The 12,156-nt window shown below is 48.1% G+C and overlaps 1 protein-coding gene across 2 annotated transcripts in view; it reads right to left on the reverse strand.

Annotated features, from left to right (window-relative positions):
- Window positions 1-1,467: 1,467 nt before the first annotated feature.
- The window catches only part of ERN1 (endoplasmic reticulum to nucleus signaling 1), an 83,313-nt gene continuing 72,624 nt past the window's right edge, over window positions 1,468-12,156 (reverse strand). For both annotated transcript variants that reach the window (XM_087441422.1, XM_087441421.1), the window contains exons 18-22: window positions 11,201-11,348; window positions 9,991-10,118; window positions 7,547-7,670; window positions 7,034-7,101; window positions 1,468-6,257 (exon numbers count right to left, since the gene is read on the reverse strand). In XM_087441422.1, coding sequence (XP_087297548.1) covers window positions 6,045-6,257; window positions 7,034-7,101; window positions 7,547-7,670; window positions 9,991-10,118; window positions 11,201-11,348 — 681 coding nt within the window. In that variant the 3' untranslated portion in view covers window positions 1,468-6,044. The remainder of the gene's footprint in view (window positions 6,258-7,033; window positions 7,102-7,546; window positions 7,671-9,990; window positions 10,119-11,200; window positions 11,349-12,156) is intronic.

Below are 12,156 nucleotides of genomic sequence, written 5' to 3' on the forward strand. Positions count from 1 at the left end.
CCCTCCCACCCCTGCCATCTTTCAATATGGTTTCCCAGGGCTGCCCTGTTGGTACCAGCCCTGCTCCTCTGTTCACAGCCGACTGGCCCAGACATGCGCTCGTGATCTGAGTTTTGACCTTGGCAAAGGGTCTGGTCAGTCACTCACTAAAGTGAAGGATACTAAATGTTTTTGATCTTGAAGGAAATACTGGTCTGCAGGGAGAGAGGAATGAGGCCAATGTGTGATCAGGGCACAGGAGGCCCCAGCACAGAGTCTGGCCCCATAGGAAGGGCAGACAGGCAGGGCTGTTATCTTCACTGTTATCTCTAGAAGCTAAGGCACACATCTAGCACAAATGACACAAATCGGACAGAAATAGTGCAAATAGGTACATTCACTGATGGAATACAGTTGTGTATATAATGCATTTATTTAATGAAATGTATCAAACACTCAGAAAAAAGCAGCCCAAAACTGACTCAGTGTGCAAAGCGGCAAACCCTACCTGAGTGCCCCGAACCATGGCCCCGGCCGTGCCAGCGTCTAGACCACCTGCTGGCCTCCTGCCTGATCTCAGAGGCAGCTAAGGGTGCTACCAGCTGCCTCCCTCCCTGGTCTGGGCCAGTTCAAGACGTGGCCCCAGCCCTGGTCTAGTAGCTGTATGGGGAATCCAAGAGTTGTCTCTGCTCCCGCATCAAGAGACAGGAGGCAGCAAGCAGGTGCCACAGACTGCTGCAGCCCCTCATGCTCCCTTGGATTTGGCTGCACCCAAGACCCAGTGCTTCAGAGGGAGAGCATGTCCATGGTTTTCAGGGACGCTCCTGGTGCCCAATGAGGTGGGCGGGATGGGAGGGTGGTGCGCGGAGCGGAAGGAGCCAGTCTCAATGCTTCGTGAGCGGCCCCTGGCTGGTGGTGCAAGAGGAAGTGGAGCCTCCTCCGATTTCACCAGAGGGGATGGGGCAGGGGAAGGAGAAAGCACAGTGGCAGCATCCTAAAATGCAATCAGACTGGCGCTGGGCTCACTCCTTGGCACGTGGGTGGACATAGTACGTGCTTCTGACTCACAGGTCGTGGCTTTCCCACCACCGTGTTGGCCGAGTTACCTCATGGTTTTTCTCCCCTTGTGGGTTCCTTGGTCCAGTATCCTCTTCACCGTACACATGCCCCAAACTCTGCTGAAGCCTAATTCTCACCATGAAGCATATCTGTCCCAACCTGGCCCCCTTCCTGGAAACCAGCCCAAATCAATACTTTGGGGGACTTCTTGCAGTGTTTCAAAGAACCTTTCCCATAGCCACCAAGGAGGACATTCCAGGCCCCTGGACCCTGCCATGGACACCAGCAGGCAACTGCACCCCACCACCCATCTTCTCACCCACTGAGCCAGCTGCTCACCCTCACCATCCAGACCCCTACCCCGGAAGAGCCGAGAACGACCCCCTGGTCTGAGAGTGGTGGTCAAGTCTTTAAGAAGATGAAGCTGGCTTCCAAATCTAAAACTACCTTTATTTGTGGTTGGCTCAACATTAGACGCCTTCATCAATCAGCAGAATTATAAAACTGTACAGGAGGTACAAAAATAGGCCATTTAACTTAGATAATTACCCTCACATCATCAAGCTTTAAAAATACACATAAAAATTATACAATCTGGCAGTTTATAAAATATAAAGCTAAAAAGAGGATTTTAGGTTCCACAAAGAGGATTGTATCACACAATTAACACATACCCATTAAACAATTAACCGTCCACAGAGAAGACACAATGGCACAGAATTTTTTATAAAATCACTTAAAAATTAACATGTTTACCCTGACCAAATTAATCACCCTTTAATGACAAAACTACTGTAAGGCATCCATCCCATGGAAGGATACAGTATAACTTTTCCTTTTCCAGTTTTAAAATGGTCAGGGGTGTTGTCCAAAACAAATCTGATGTGCTTTAAGCAAGTGCAATTGTAACTGGAAACACTTCAGAGTAAAAATTAAATAAATATAAATAGGTTAAATAAATAGGTCATTGCAAAAAGAACACTAGATAAGGTTTGCATCTGAGAATGCCACATAGTTGACTGGTAATGCTTTCTAGGTAAGTGGGGACTCCCCCGTCACAGCTTCTGGGAGACTGAAAAGGAATACTGTACCCACCAAACACACAAAGAGCACAGGGGGAGGCGATGGGTGGGGACTTTGGCCGGACATGTTGGTTAAGGCTGCTCCAGTGGGAGGCTCACTGCAGATTCCTTGTGGTTTTCCAATGAATACAGAAAGGATTTAAGTGCCAATATACAAACTGGAACTAGAGTTTCTCATTGGAAATCACTGCTTCATACAGAAAACAAAGGACAGGAAGATGAGACACTTTGGTTTAAAAGACAATGGTCCAACCCTGGAAGGTGGAATTTTGGCTCATCTATATAGGACACCTGATGACTTTCTTCAGGAAACGCTTATGCCAGGCCATATTCAACTACTCCAGGATGGTGAAGGAATGACCAAGGAAAAGAAACGCTGGGAAATACGAAGAAAAGGGATTTCAGAAACTAAATGGGCAGAGAGAAAGCTAAAGAGAACTAAAAGAGGCTCTTTACAGGTGTGCTGTGCTGTGCTGTCTTTTCCAGCTCTTCGGGCACAGAAGGCTGTAGGAGCAGAAGCCGCCCACCTTCTGCGAGGACCTCAAGGCTGAGAACAGAGATAGAGAAGAGGAACAGTCTCGGGAAATCCAAACCTGCCTGGAGCACAACTTCTGAAAGGGCAGCAGCCGAGAGGAGAAATCCCTACAAGCCACAGGCCCCCACATCTGCGAGAGAGGTCAGATCAGCAACCAATTCATCTCTCTTCCTGCAGCGAGAAAGGACTGCAATGGTAAAGGAATCGCATTCACACGAAACCTTACCGAAGGGATCAGGCTTAACTCTGCTAAGAACCTTCCATCTTGAGTTGGTGGGAAGAAAATATTTTGCTGAACCCACTAACCTGTGGATCTTCCAATATAACAAATGTAACAGGTCAGGGCCACGTCTCACTGGAAAGAACCTATGACGACTATTGCACTGAGATTGGGGGGATCATACCTTTGCACCCAGGATTTTATAGGTCAGCCACTAGATGGTTCAGTGACTTATCAAGTAACACCAATGATTCCCCAAAGTGCAAATGCTGATGCCCAGTGACATGTGGAGCTCCTCATAAACTGAAGTTAAAAAGACTCAAGAAGCAACAAGAGAAATTCTGGAAAGGTATGCCAAAGACAGATTCAATACAAGATTGAATAAATTTAAATAAATCACAGTGTCCTTGAGATTCCTCACAGATGTAACTAAATTCTGTCTTAAAAATGAAGACAGCGTACTTCTAAAAAGTTAAACAGCCTTCCAGGAATTGTAAAGATCACACTGCTCAGCTTCAACAGGATGCACCAAGTCTGCAGAACCCTGTTCTGGCCAAAGAAAGACACCCTCCCACTGTGCTGAGCACAACAGGAAACCAGAATTCTAGAGACTAGAACAGGATAAACAGACCAGATGACGCCCAAACTATTTTCATGACAAGTGCCCACATGAGACCTTGTCAAACCACTGAAGGACTGACTAAAGGTGGGTTCCTAAAGGTGACGGAGAGAAGATGGACAGAAGGCGACCTGACCACATCTGAGGGGTTCTGGGACGTGGGCAGCTTTAAGACAGAAGAGGTGCAAACCCCAAATGCATGCCCTTCCCTACCCCCTGGGTTTTCTTTGTGGCACTGAGAATTTATTTATTGTTTATTGTTGTCGCTCTCACTATAAGCTCTTACGAAAGCAGAGGTTTTGCTAACTTGTTCACTTCTGTGTCCCTAGCACCCAGTATCCTGCTTGGCTCATATGGTAAGTGCTCGGATAAAATACATTGAATAAATGAGTTTGAGAAAGTTGGGTCGTTAGAAACTAATAGGATAAGCAGAAAAGGCATTTTTAAAAAGTTGTCCCAGAAGCAAGTTGGGCCAAAACAGAGATGTCACAAATACTGGGCAGCTAGAAATGACCTGGCTACTCCCCAAAAGAGAAATTCAGCGATGAGAACGAGGTGAGGAGCAGTCCCCCGGCAGCACAGAAAGCTGACAGCCCCATTAAGTCACTCGTGGCACCTTCTCCACCTCTGACTCTCTGGGGCTACCCCAGGCAGGCTGCGCGGCAAAGTGGCCCGCAGAGCGGGGGAAGAAGGGCAGTGAGGGGGGCGCAGGCACGGGGCATCAGAGCGGGGACAGGAAAACCCTGTGGACAAGTTCCTGAAAACAGACAGCATGGGAGAAGATGCGCAATGCCAACCAAGGACACCAGGGTTCCAAGGTCTAAATGAGGTAATTGAGGTTTAAAGATGTAGGATAATATTAATTCAAGAAATAAAAGTGACTTTAGGCATTATGAAAGGAAAGGAACTGGATTCTACAAAGGCAGAAGGGGAGCTTTTGATGAGCGGCCCTCATACACATACCCCACTAGAAACCATCTCACAAGAAGAAGAAACAGTGATTTCTGATCAGTTAGTAAAACCCGACAATGACATTCAACTGCTGAATGGAGTCTCTGAGTCCCCAGGACTGAACCGCCATGATCGTTCACCCAGCTGGAGAAAGTACAGGAAAAAGGCTTCCTTACACGGTACCCTGACTGCATAACCTCTAAGGCTCTCGGTGGAGAAAAGACAGAGGAGTTTTTTACTGGAACTAAAGTTAAAAATTATATTAATTTTAGGAAAAAAAATACCATGTGATTGACCTAATTTAGAGAATATTACTTTGACATTGCTTAATACATGTGTATAGTGTTGCTATCATGTTTTACTCTTCAGCATCAGAGAATGTTCTAAATATGAACATTCTCTCTGGAGGGGATGGGGACTTTTGGTACCACAAAAAATAGAAGATTTATCATCTTGCATTTCTTCTTCACGAGTAAGCTTCAAATTTAGCTTACTTACGCTAATGTAGCATTCTACAGTATGATCAAAATATAAAGTTATTAAAATCTGCCAAGAAAAACATAAAAGCCTGCCTATGAAGCACGTGCTGACCCTGGCCTTGGCTCCCAACCCCCTGGTCCGTCCTGCTGGCCCCAGGGACAGAGGAGCCTCATCACCTACCCACTGGCTCAGGGCTCTCCCAGGGCGGCTATGTGTCCCATTCAGCCTGCTCCCCTCCGGTCCTGAAGACCTGTGCCTGCCTGGGCCTCAGCTGCTCTCCTTGATGGCCAGGGAACTTATCATATCTTGTCCCCAAACGCTCCATAATATCCCCAAGTGGCCCAGGGCATAAATCCACCAAAGGCCACCATTCAGGCCACCCGGGCACTGGGCTGCAGCTGCCTCAGAACTGCGCTCTTCGTTTTTGAGACCTGCAGACCTGGCCTCACCTTCCAGCATGCGGTGCCGACCTGTCCCAACACTGCGCTCCCATGCTCAAGGCTCTTGCTGTCCCCAAGGAAACAGTGGTTACAGCGACCTGGGAAACTCTGGGCGCATTTGTGATCAGTGAGGCATCGCCAATCCCCAGGGACAAAGCCCTCTGAACGTCTTCCTCCTCCTCGGCACCCTCACCTCTCAAGCCCACTTCTGGCAGAGGCTGCCCTTAGCACATCTCAGCCTAGCTGGTCGAGGAGAGAGATGCTCCTGGTCCCAGCAAGTAGGCAAAACTTAGGATTCCCTCTTCTCTCTTCCTTAAAGGCCCACAGGCTGACATCAAACGGGAAGTTTAAAAAGAAATGTAAGTCTAAAGCCATCTTATCCAAGAGAAGGAGGAGGGTGCTCCTTTCGCTGCCTCTGGAACGGGCCCTCCTTTGCAGACGTCCCCCAGTTGTAAAGCTTTCGTGGCTAACATCTTCCCAGCTCCCTGCAGGTCAGGAAGGGTCACCTCTCCCACTTCCTCGAGCCAGCATCCTCCTCTGCTGGCTGCAGAGCGGGCAGCTCAAGGCACTTGGTTTGGGAGCCTGGTTTCCCTGCTAAGCCGGGAGGCTTCAGGCTCTGGCTTGTAGAGACCAGGCCCTCAGTCAAAGCTGGGGCCACCAGAATGGAGGCTGCCCTGGCTCAGAGGGCGTCTTGAGTCACTGGGGGCTGGGGCTCGGGGGGCTCGTGGGAGTAGTAGGGCTGGAAGAGCCTCTCGTGGCTGCACAGCTCCATGGCCCGGTAGGTGTGCAAGAGGAGGTGGGGGAAGCGCGAGGTGAAGTAGCGCACGAAGTCGTCAGGGAGGGAGCCCAGCGTCTCCTGCACCTCCACGGGCAGCTCCCGGTAGTGGTGCTTCTACAAACAGGGTGGACACACAGACACAGGGGGTTAGCAGTTAGAAAATCTATGAAGCGCTGGTAAAAGACCCTTCTATTATTCAAGGAAGACAGAATATTAGTCTGTTCTCTGTAAAGGAAAGGAAGACAGGTTTATGTGGCCAACAATCTATCCCACTCACCTGGCCTGCTTCCCTTATTCAGGAGGAGGCCTGGGAGCTGAGCAAGGCCCCATTCGGGGTGAGCAGGGAGGAGCTTCACTGCCAGAGTGGCCTCCAGTGCCAGGGACCTAGTGAGATTCCTGGCAGCCTCAAGTGGAATAAAGTTGCCTGGGACTGAAGTGTCTTTCCCAATGGGCTTAGAGGCCTCGTCGGTGCCGGGGCCCTGTTTGAGGACGGCTTGGTGACAGCACAGGCCAAGAGCGCCCCCAGGTCCCTGCTCTGAGGCCCTAGTGACCAGGCCCCTGTGGGAAGGTGCCAGAGGGTCCCCATTAGACGGAGTCTATACGGTGCTAAATCAGGCAGGTAGAGGGCACCATACAAGTCAGCAGAGACCACAAAGGACACTGGCATCAGAGAGCCTGCTTCCCAGAGTGAAACTCCTCACCTCAATGTCCCTGAAGAGAAAACCCATTTAAAGGAAGAAACAGCCTCTAATTTGTCAAGTCCTGCTAAGGACTCCCAGCCTCTTAGAGGTCAGAATTCCAGTATGGATGAAAGGACCCACAGAGAATGGACATGAGGAGGGTGGCTGTGCTGCTGCCGCCTGGCCCCACGCAGTGTTCACAACCCTTACCTTATTTCTCATGGCTCGGAGGAGATCTCTGACGGAGCCGCCTTTATAGGTTCTAAATTTACGCAGATCTAGGGAAAAAAACAAGGAATGCAATGTAACAACACATTCCAAAAGAAAACAATCCCTGAGGCTCCTGGGGATTAAGTGATCAGACTGAAATGCAACATAACTCTCTACTCATAGTTTGGGGGAGCATGTTCCCCAAATTGAAACTGAGAGCAGTGTTAGTCTGAATGCACCTCCTGATTGCACCCATGATCAGAAATAACCACTGAGAGCACAACACCTCTCACTAACCTGTCACTCTAAGAGACGAGAGTGAAACACACATCATGCTAATGGTCTGATTTGCATCTGGACCACAGAGGACACACCCACAGAAAGCCTCAACCCCACAAGTGGTATCTGGAGCCCGAACAGCCTCAAGTTGCCATTTCCATGTTTGCTTCTTAGAACCAGCTGCCGCTTCTGAAACATTCCTGCCAACATTTACAGGGGCTCCAGCGTGGTCACCTGTCTGGAGGGGGACGGTGATGTTCTCCCTCCAGTCCAGCTTCACCACAGCTCTCCCGCCTCTCTCCAGCTGCTTCACTATCGGGCCGTCCAGGGCTTCCTTTTCTATTCGGTCACTGATGTCCTGTGAGGGAAACAAGGGCAGCAGAGGGTGGTGAGAGCGCAGAGCAGCTGAGAGCTGGAGGATCGACACACTAGGTAACAGAGTGGTCAGTGCCACATGAGTCGTAGAGAGACCGATGGCCCTCTTAGGCCCGGGCTGAAGCCTGCCTCACTGCCCATCCCCAATCCATTAACCTTTCCCCTGTGAGCAGCATGTCTGTTGCTCACTGGGGAGAGGCCCACAGACCGTCTCCCTGACAGAAAGAAGTGTCACAGATACACACCTGTACACAGACCCTGAATGCCTCACCTGTTTTTCACATACACATACGCACACTACATTCCACACAGAGCCATATGTGCAATCTATATTCGTCAATCAACCAAAAAAGCTCAATTTTGATTTGCATCCTGTGCTTTTTGTCTACCCATTAAAACATCCATAACTGGTGAAGGGTTGTTACTCCTCATCGAACATTAGAAAAGACAGATGAAGGGAAGCCTTCTTTTTTTTTTTTTTTAATTTTATTTATTTATTTTTTTCCCCCGAAGCCTCAGTAGATAGTTGTATGTCATAGATGCACATCCTTCTAGTTGCTGTACATGGGACACAGCCTCAGCATGGCCGGAGAAGCGGTGCGTCGGTGCGCACCCGGGATCCAAACCTGGGCCGCCAGCAGCGGAATGCACGCACTTAACCACTAAGCCACAGGCCCGGCCCTGGGAAGCCTTCTTTTAGAGGAGGAAACCTGCTGACAAGAGTGTGGGCTCCAGAGGCCCCTGCCCTGGATTCAAACCCTGCTCCGTGTTTGATAGATGAATGAATGCCCCTTGAGCGCTGGTCCCCACTAGTAATACTAGACGGGTCCATTGACAGCTGAGGGAACAGAGTGATGAGCCCAAACACATTAACACTGAGTAGCCTTATAAGACCCATAGTCTTTTCTTTCTTTGATGAAGATGAAGCCAGACTGGCTGACCCTCTAACTTGCAATTGCTAGAGGAAAGCCTTGGAGGGATTAGATTGTCAGCTCGGGTACACTGGGGATACATGGTTCTGAGCTGCAAGGCCGATACAGCTAGTTGATACAGATGGAAGCCAGCTGTGTTTGCAAGACATACCACTTGGAAATACTACGAGTTGAAATCCTAACCCATGGTGGGGTGAAGGTCTCTTTTGAGCTTTACTCCTATTCTATATTTTGTCTTCATCAGAGTGACCTGGCTAGTTTTCAGAAGTCCCCTGAAGACATCTGACCTCAGAATTTTAATGTTATGTCCTGTGGAACACAGTGATCAACCTGATGTTGTACTTACCCACTGCTGCTGTGGAAGATGGCATTAAACCGTCCCCCTCCCAACCCAGCCAAATAATTACTAAGCATCTGCCGCGTGCCAGGCAGTGTCCCAGGTGGCAGGGCACACAGCAGTGACCCCAGCAATCAATCACTCCTGCCCTCAAGGAGCTTGTGTTTTGGGGGCTTCACCACAGCCACGGCTCTAGTCAGAGTTCAGGACAGTGTGATGGTCACTTCTGGATCACGGCGCTCACCAACTCCACTCGGGCCCAGACCCAGGAGGAAAAGCACGGCCCCGTGTGCCTGCTTTCAGAGTGGGCGTGCTAGCAGCAGGCATCTGGACGAGCGATGCTGAGCTCACTCCAGGGAAGACTTTGAGAAACACATCACCTTTCCACAAAGCCACCTGGCAATGTCACAAAGACTTCACACAGTCAAACTACTAAAGGAGTTCATATCCCTTGATCGTATAACATAACTTCTCAGAATCTATCTTAAGCAAGAAAAGATCTGGGCAAAGACTGAGTAAAAGATGATAGAAAAAAATCCAATATAAGGAAATGTTTAAATTTATGAAACTGGAATGAAATTATATGATGCCTCAGATTTGCTTTAAAATAATCTGGGGTGGGGAGGGGTGGAGAGAGGGCAGAGGTTGAGTTAATAATTGTCAGAGCTGGCTGATGGGTAAATGGGAATTCATTATAGTATTCCCTCTACTTTTGTGTGTATTTGAAAGTTCCTATATTATAAAGTTTTAAAACTATGGTACATCCATATGATAGAATACTATAGTCATTAAAATTCTCAAACTTTAACATGGAAAAATACTTAAAATATTATGTATAGTAAAAAAAAAAAGCAGGATACAAAACTAAATACATTTTGATCCTAATGACACTTTTATGTATATGAAGAAAATATATTAAAACGTCAACCATGGTTATTATGGGTCATTTGTTTTATTATTTGTCCTTTGTTATATTTTCAAAATCTAGAAAAAGCTAAATGAAGATTTTTGATAAAGAAAACAAAGGTCTCTACCTGAAAGAACTGGAGCTGCTTTTCAAGGCTCCAGAAGAACGGGTGTTTCAGCACGTGCTTCGCGGAGGGGCGCTTCTGAGGATCCATTGCGATCATCTTCTCTATTAATTCTCGGGCAATGACATCTTCTACAACGGAGGAAAATAAACAAGCAACCCATTACTACCAGCCTCAAGCCACAATGAAATACCAGACACCTCAACAACCTGCATGCCCTTGACTCAAGAGTCTACTGACAGGAATTCATTCCAATAACATAATTAAGAACTTGCACAAAACGTTGGCTAATAAGGAGAGTCCTCAATGCCCAGTTTGTGAAAAGGAGCAATTGGAAATACCCAATATCAGAGGCCCAGGTAACATTGCCGTGCCTCCACATACTGAACTATGAGCCATTAAAATGACACCATGGCTGAATACAGATAGACATGGAGAGAGATTCAAGATGAAGTTAAAAAATGAGCATGTTGCAAAATAGTATGTATTATTTAATCCCATTTTTTATAAAAATATGCATACATGTCTAAACAGATGATTGGAATAATGTATATAAAAACACAAAAGTATTAACAGCAGTCACTCAGCACTGTATAATGGAATTATGGGCCTTTATGCTAATCTGTTTTTTCTACGGAGAATAAGGAAAATCACTCATAAGCAAAACAATAAGTTAGTTTTAATTTTTTAAAAAGGTGGCACTGGGGTGTCATGGGCCAATTATAACACAGGAGACCCTGAAGTCAGGGAGAAAGACTTGTTGCACCCGCGCCTGGAGAGCAAGGACCAAGCTCGTCTGTCCCCAGCCCAGGCCACACCCACTGACCGCTGGCCTGCAGACAAGAGAGTCCAGTTTCTTGAGCATGGACTATCTATCTTCCCAAACATCCGTGCAGGAAGGGACCTCAGATTATTTAACCCTCACAAGTTATAAGCTGGGAAACAGAAGTCCCCAAAAGGGCCCTTGCCCAGGTCATACCAATAACTGGATAACCTGAAGGAAGCTCAGAGCTTCTTGGCTTTAGAAGGAGGTGCTCCAAGAATAACTCTACTCAGCCCTCCACCAGCTCTGGAATGAGTCACCAATTCACTGAGGCCCACAGATGAGCAGCTAGAAAGAAGGGGCTCTGGGAGCACAGAGCCAGCACCATCCCAGCCTGGAGGGGCCACTCGGGCAGCTGAGGAGTTGGCCTGACCCCTCCCGCCCACTCACCGTGCTTCTCGGGGTGCAAGCAGTCAAGGCTGTAGGCGCCCAGGAGAATGTTGGCCTGCCGCTGCAGGGATTTGCCAAAAGGGTGGCTGCCCTCAGATATCACGTAGTAGAAGACGCAACCCGCAGAGAAGATGTCCACTGTGTAGGTCTGAAAAGAAACATGACGCGTGAGAGGGCTTCTGGGGCAGGATTCTCATTCTCAGCAGCCAGGGAGGAGAGGAGCGTTCCGGCTACTTCTTCCACCTTGAAGGTGTCTTGGGAGAATCGGCTAACATACGGGAATTGCTCAGAGCAGTGCTGCCCACCCTGGAGGTGCTGTACAAGTGTCTGCGGTCACAGTGAAGAATGTGGGCTCTGGAGCCGACTGCCCGGGATGCTAGCTTTACCACTTGCCAGCTGGAAGCTCCTTATCCACTCTGTGCCTTGGTGTCCACGAATGTAAAATGAGGATAACAATAGTATGCTCCTCACAGGGTGTTGTGAAGATTAAATGCGTTAATATGTGAAAATGGTTCCTTAAACCAGTGCTTGGCCCATAGGAAGCTCTCTCCTGGCCATTAGTTATTCTTTACCCAACCAGCATGTAGGTCCTTGTAGGCAGGGATTTCTGTGTGTTTGCTTCCCTGTTGTACTCACAGGGCCTAGACTGGTGCCCACACACGGCAGGTCTCAAAACTTTGTTAATAAATGAATAAAAGTTTTGGATTCAAAAACAGCCCCACAAAGAAATTATTTGACAAGTTTCCAATGATGTCTTTCATCTTATCTGATAATGACTCTCACTTATCCCATGACACCATTTCATGTCTATGGTTGAGCTTCTCTCTAGGGAATGTGCACATGTGATTTCTAGTTTGTGCTACTTGGGTTGTAACACTGGGGTGGTCCCAAGCATGGCTTGGGTCCCTATTACTAGGCTCTATCTCTTAGATTCTCCACTAGATGACATGAGGATC

The sequence above is a fragment of the Ceratotherium simum genome, chromosome 16, assembly GCF_057802395.1.
Source record: "Ceratotherium simum simum isolate JZ-2026a chromosome 16, ASM5780239v1, whole genome shotgun sequence".
In the NCBI taxonomy this organism is placed as follows: domain Eukaryota; kingdom Metazoa; phylum Chordata; class Mammalia; order Perissodactyla; family Rhinocerotidae; genus Ceratotherium; species Ceratotherium simum.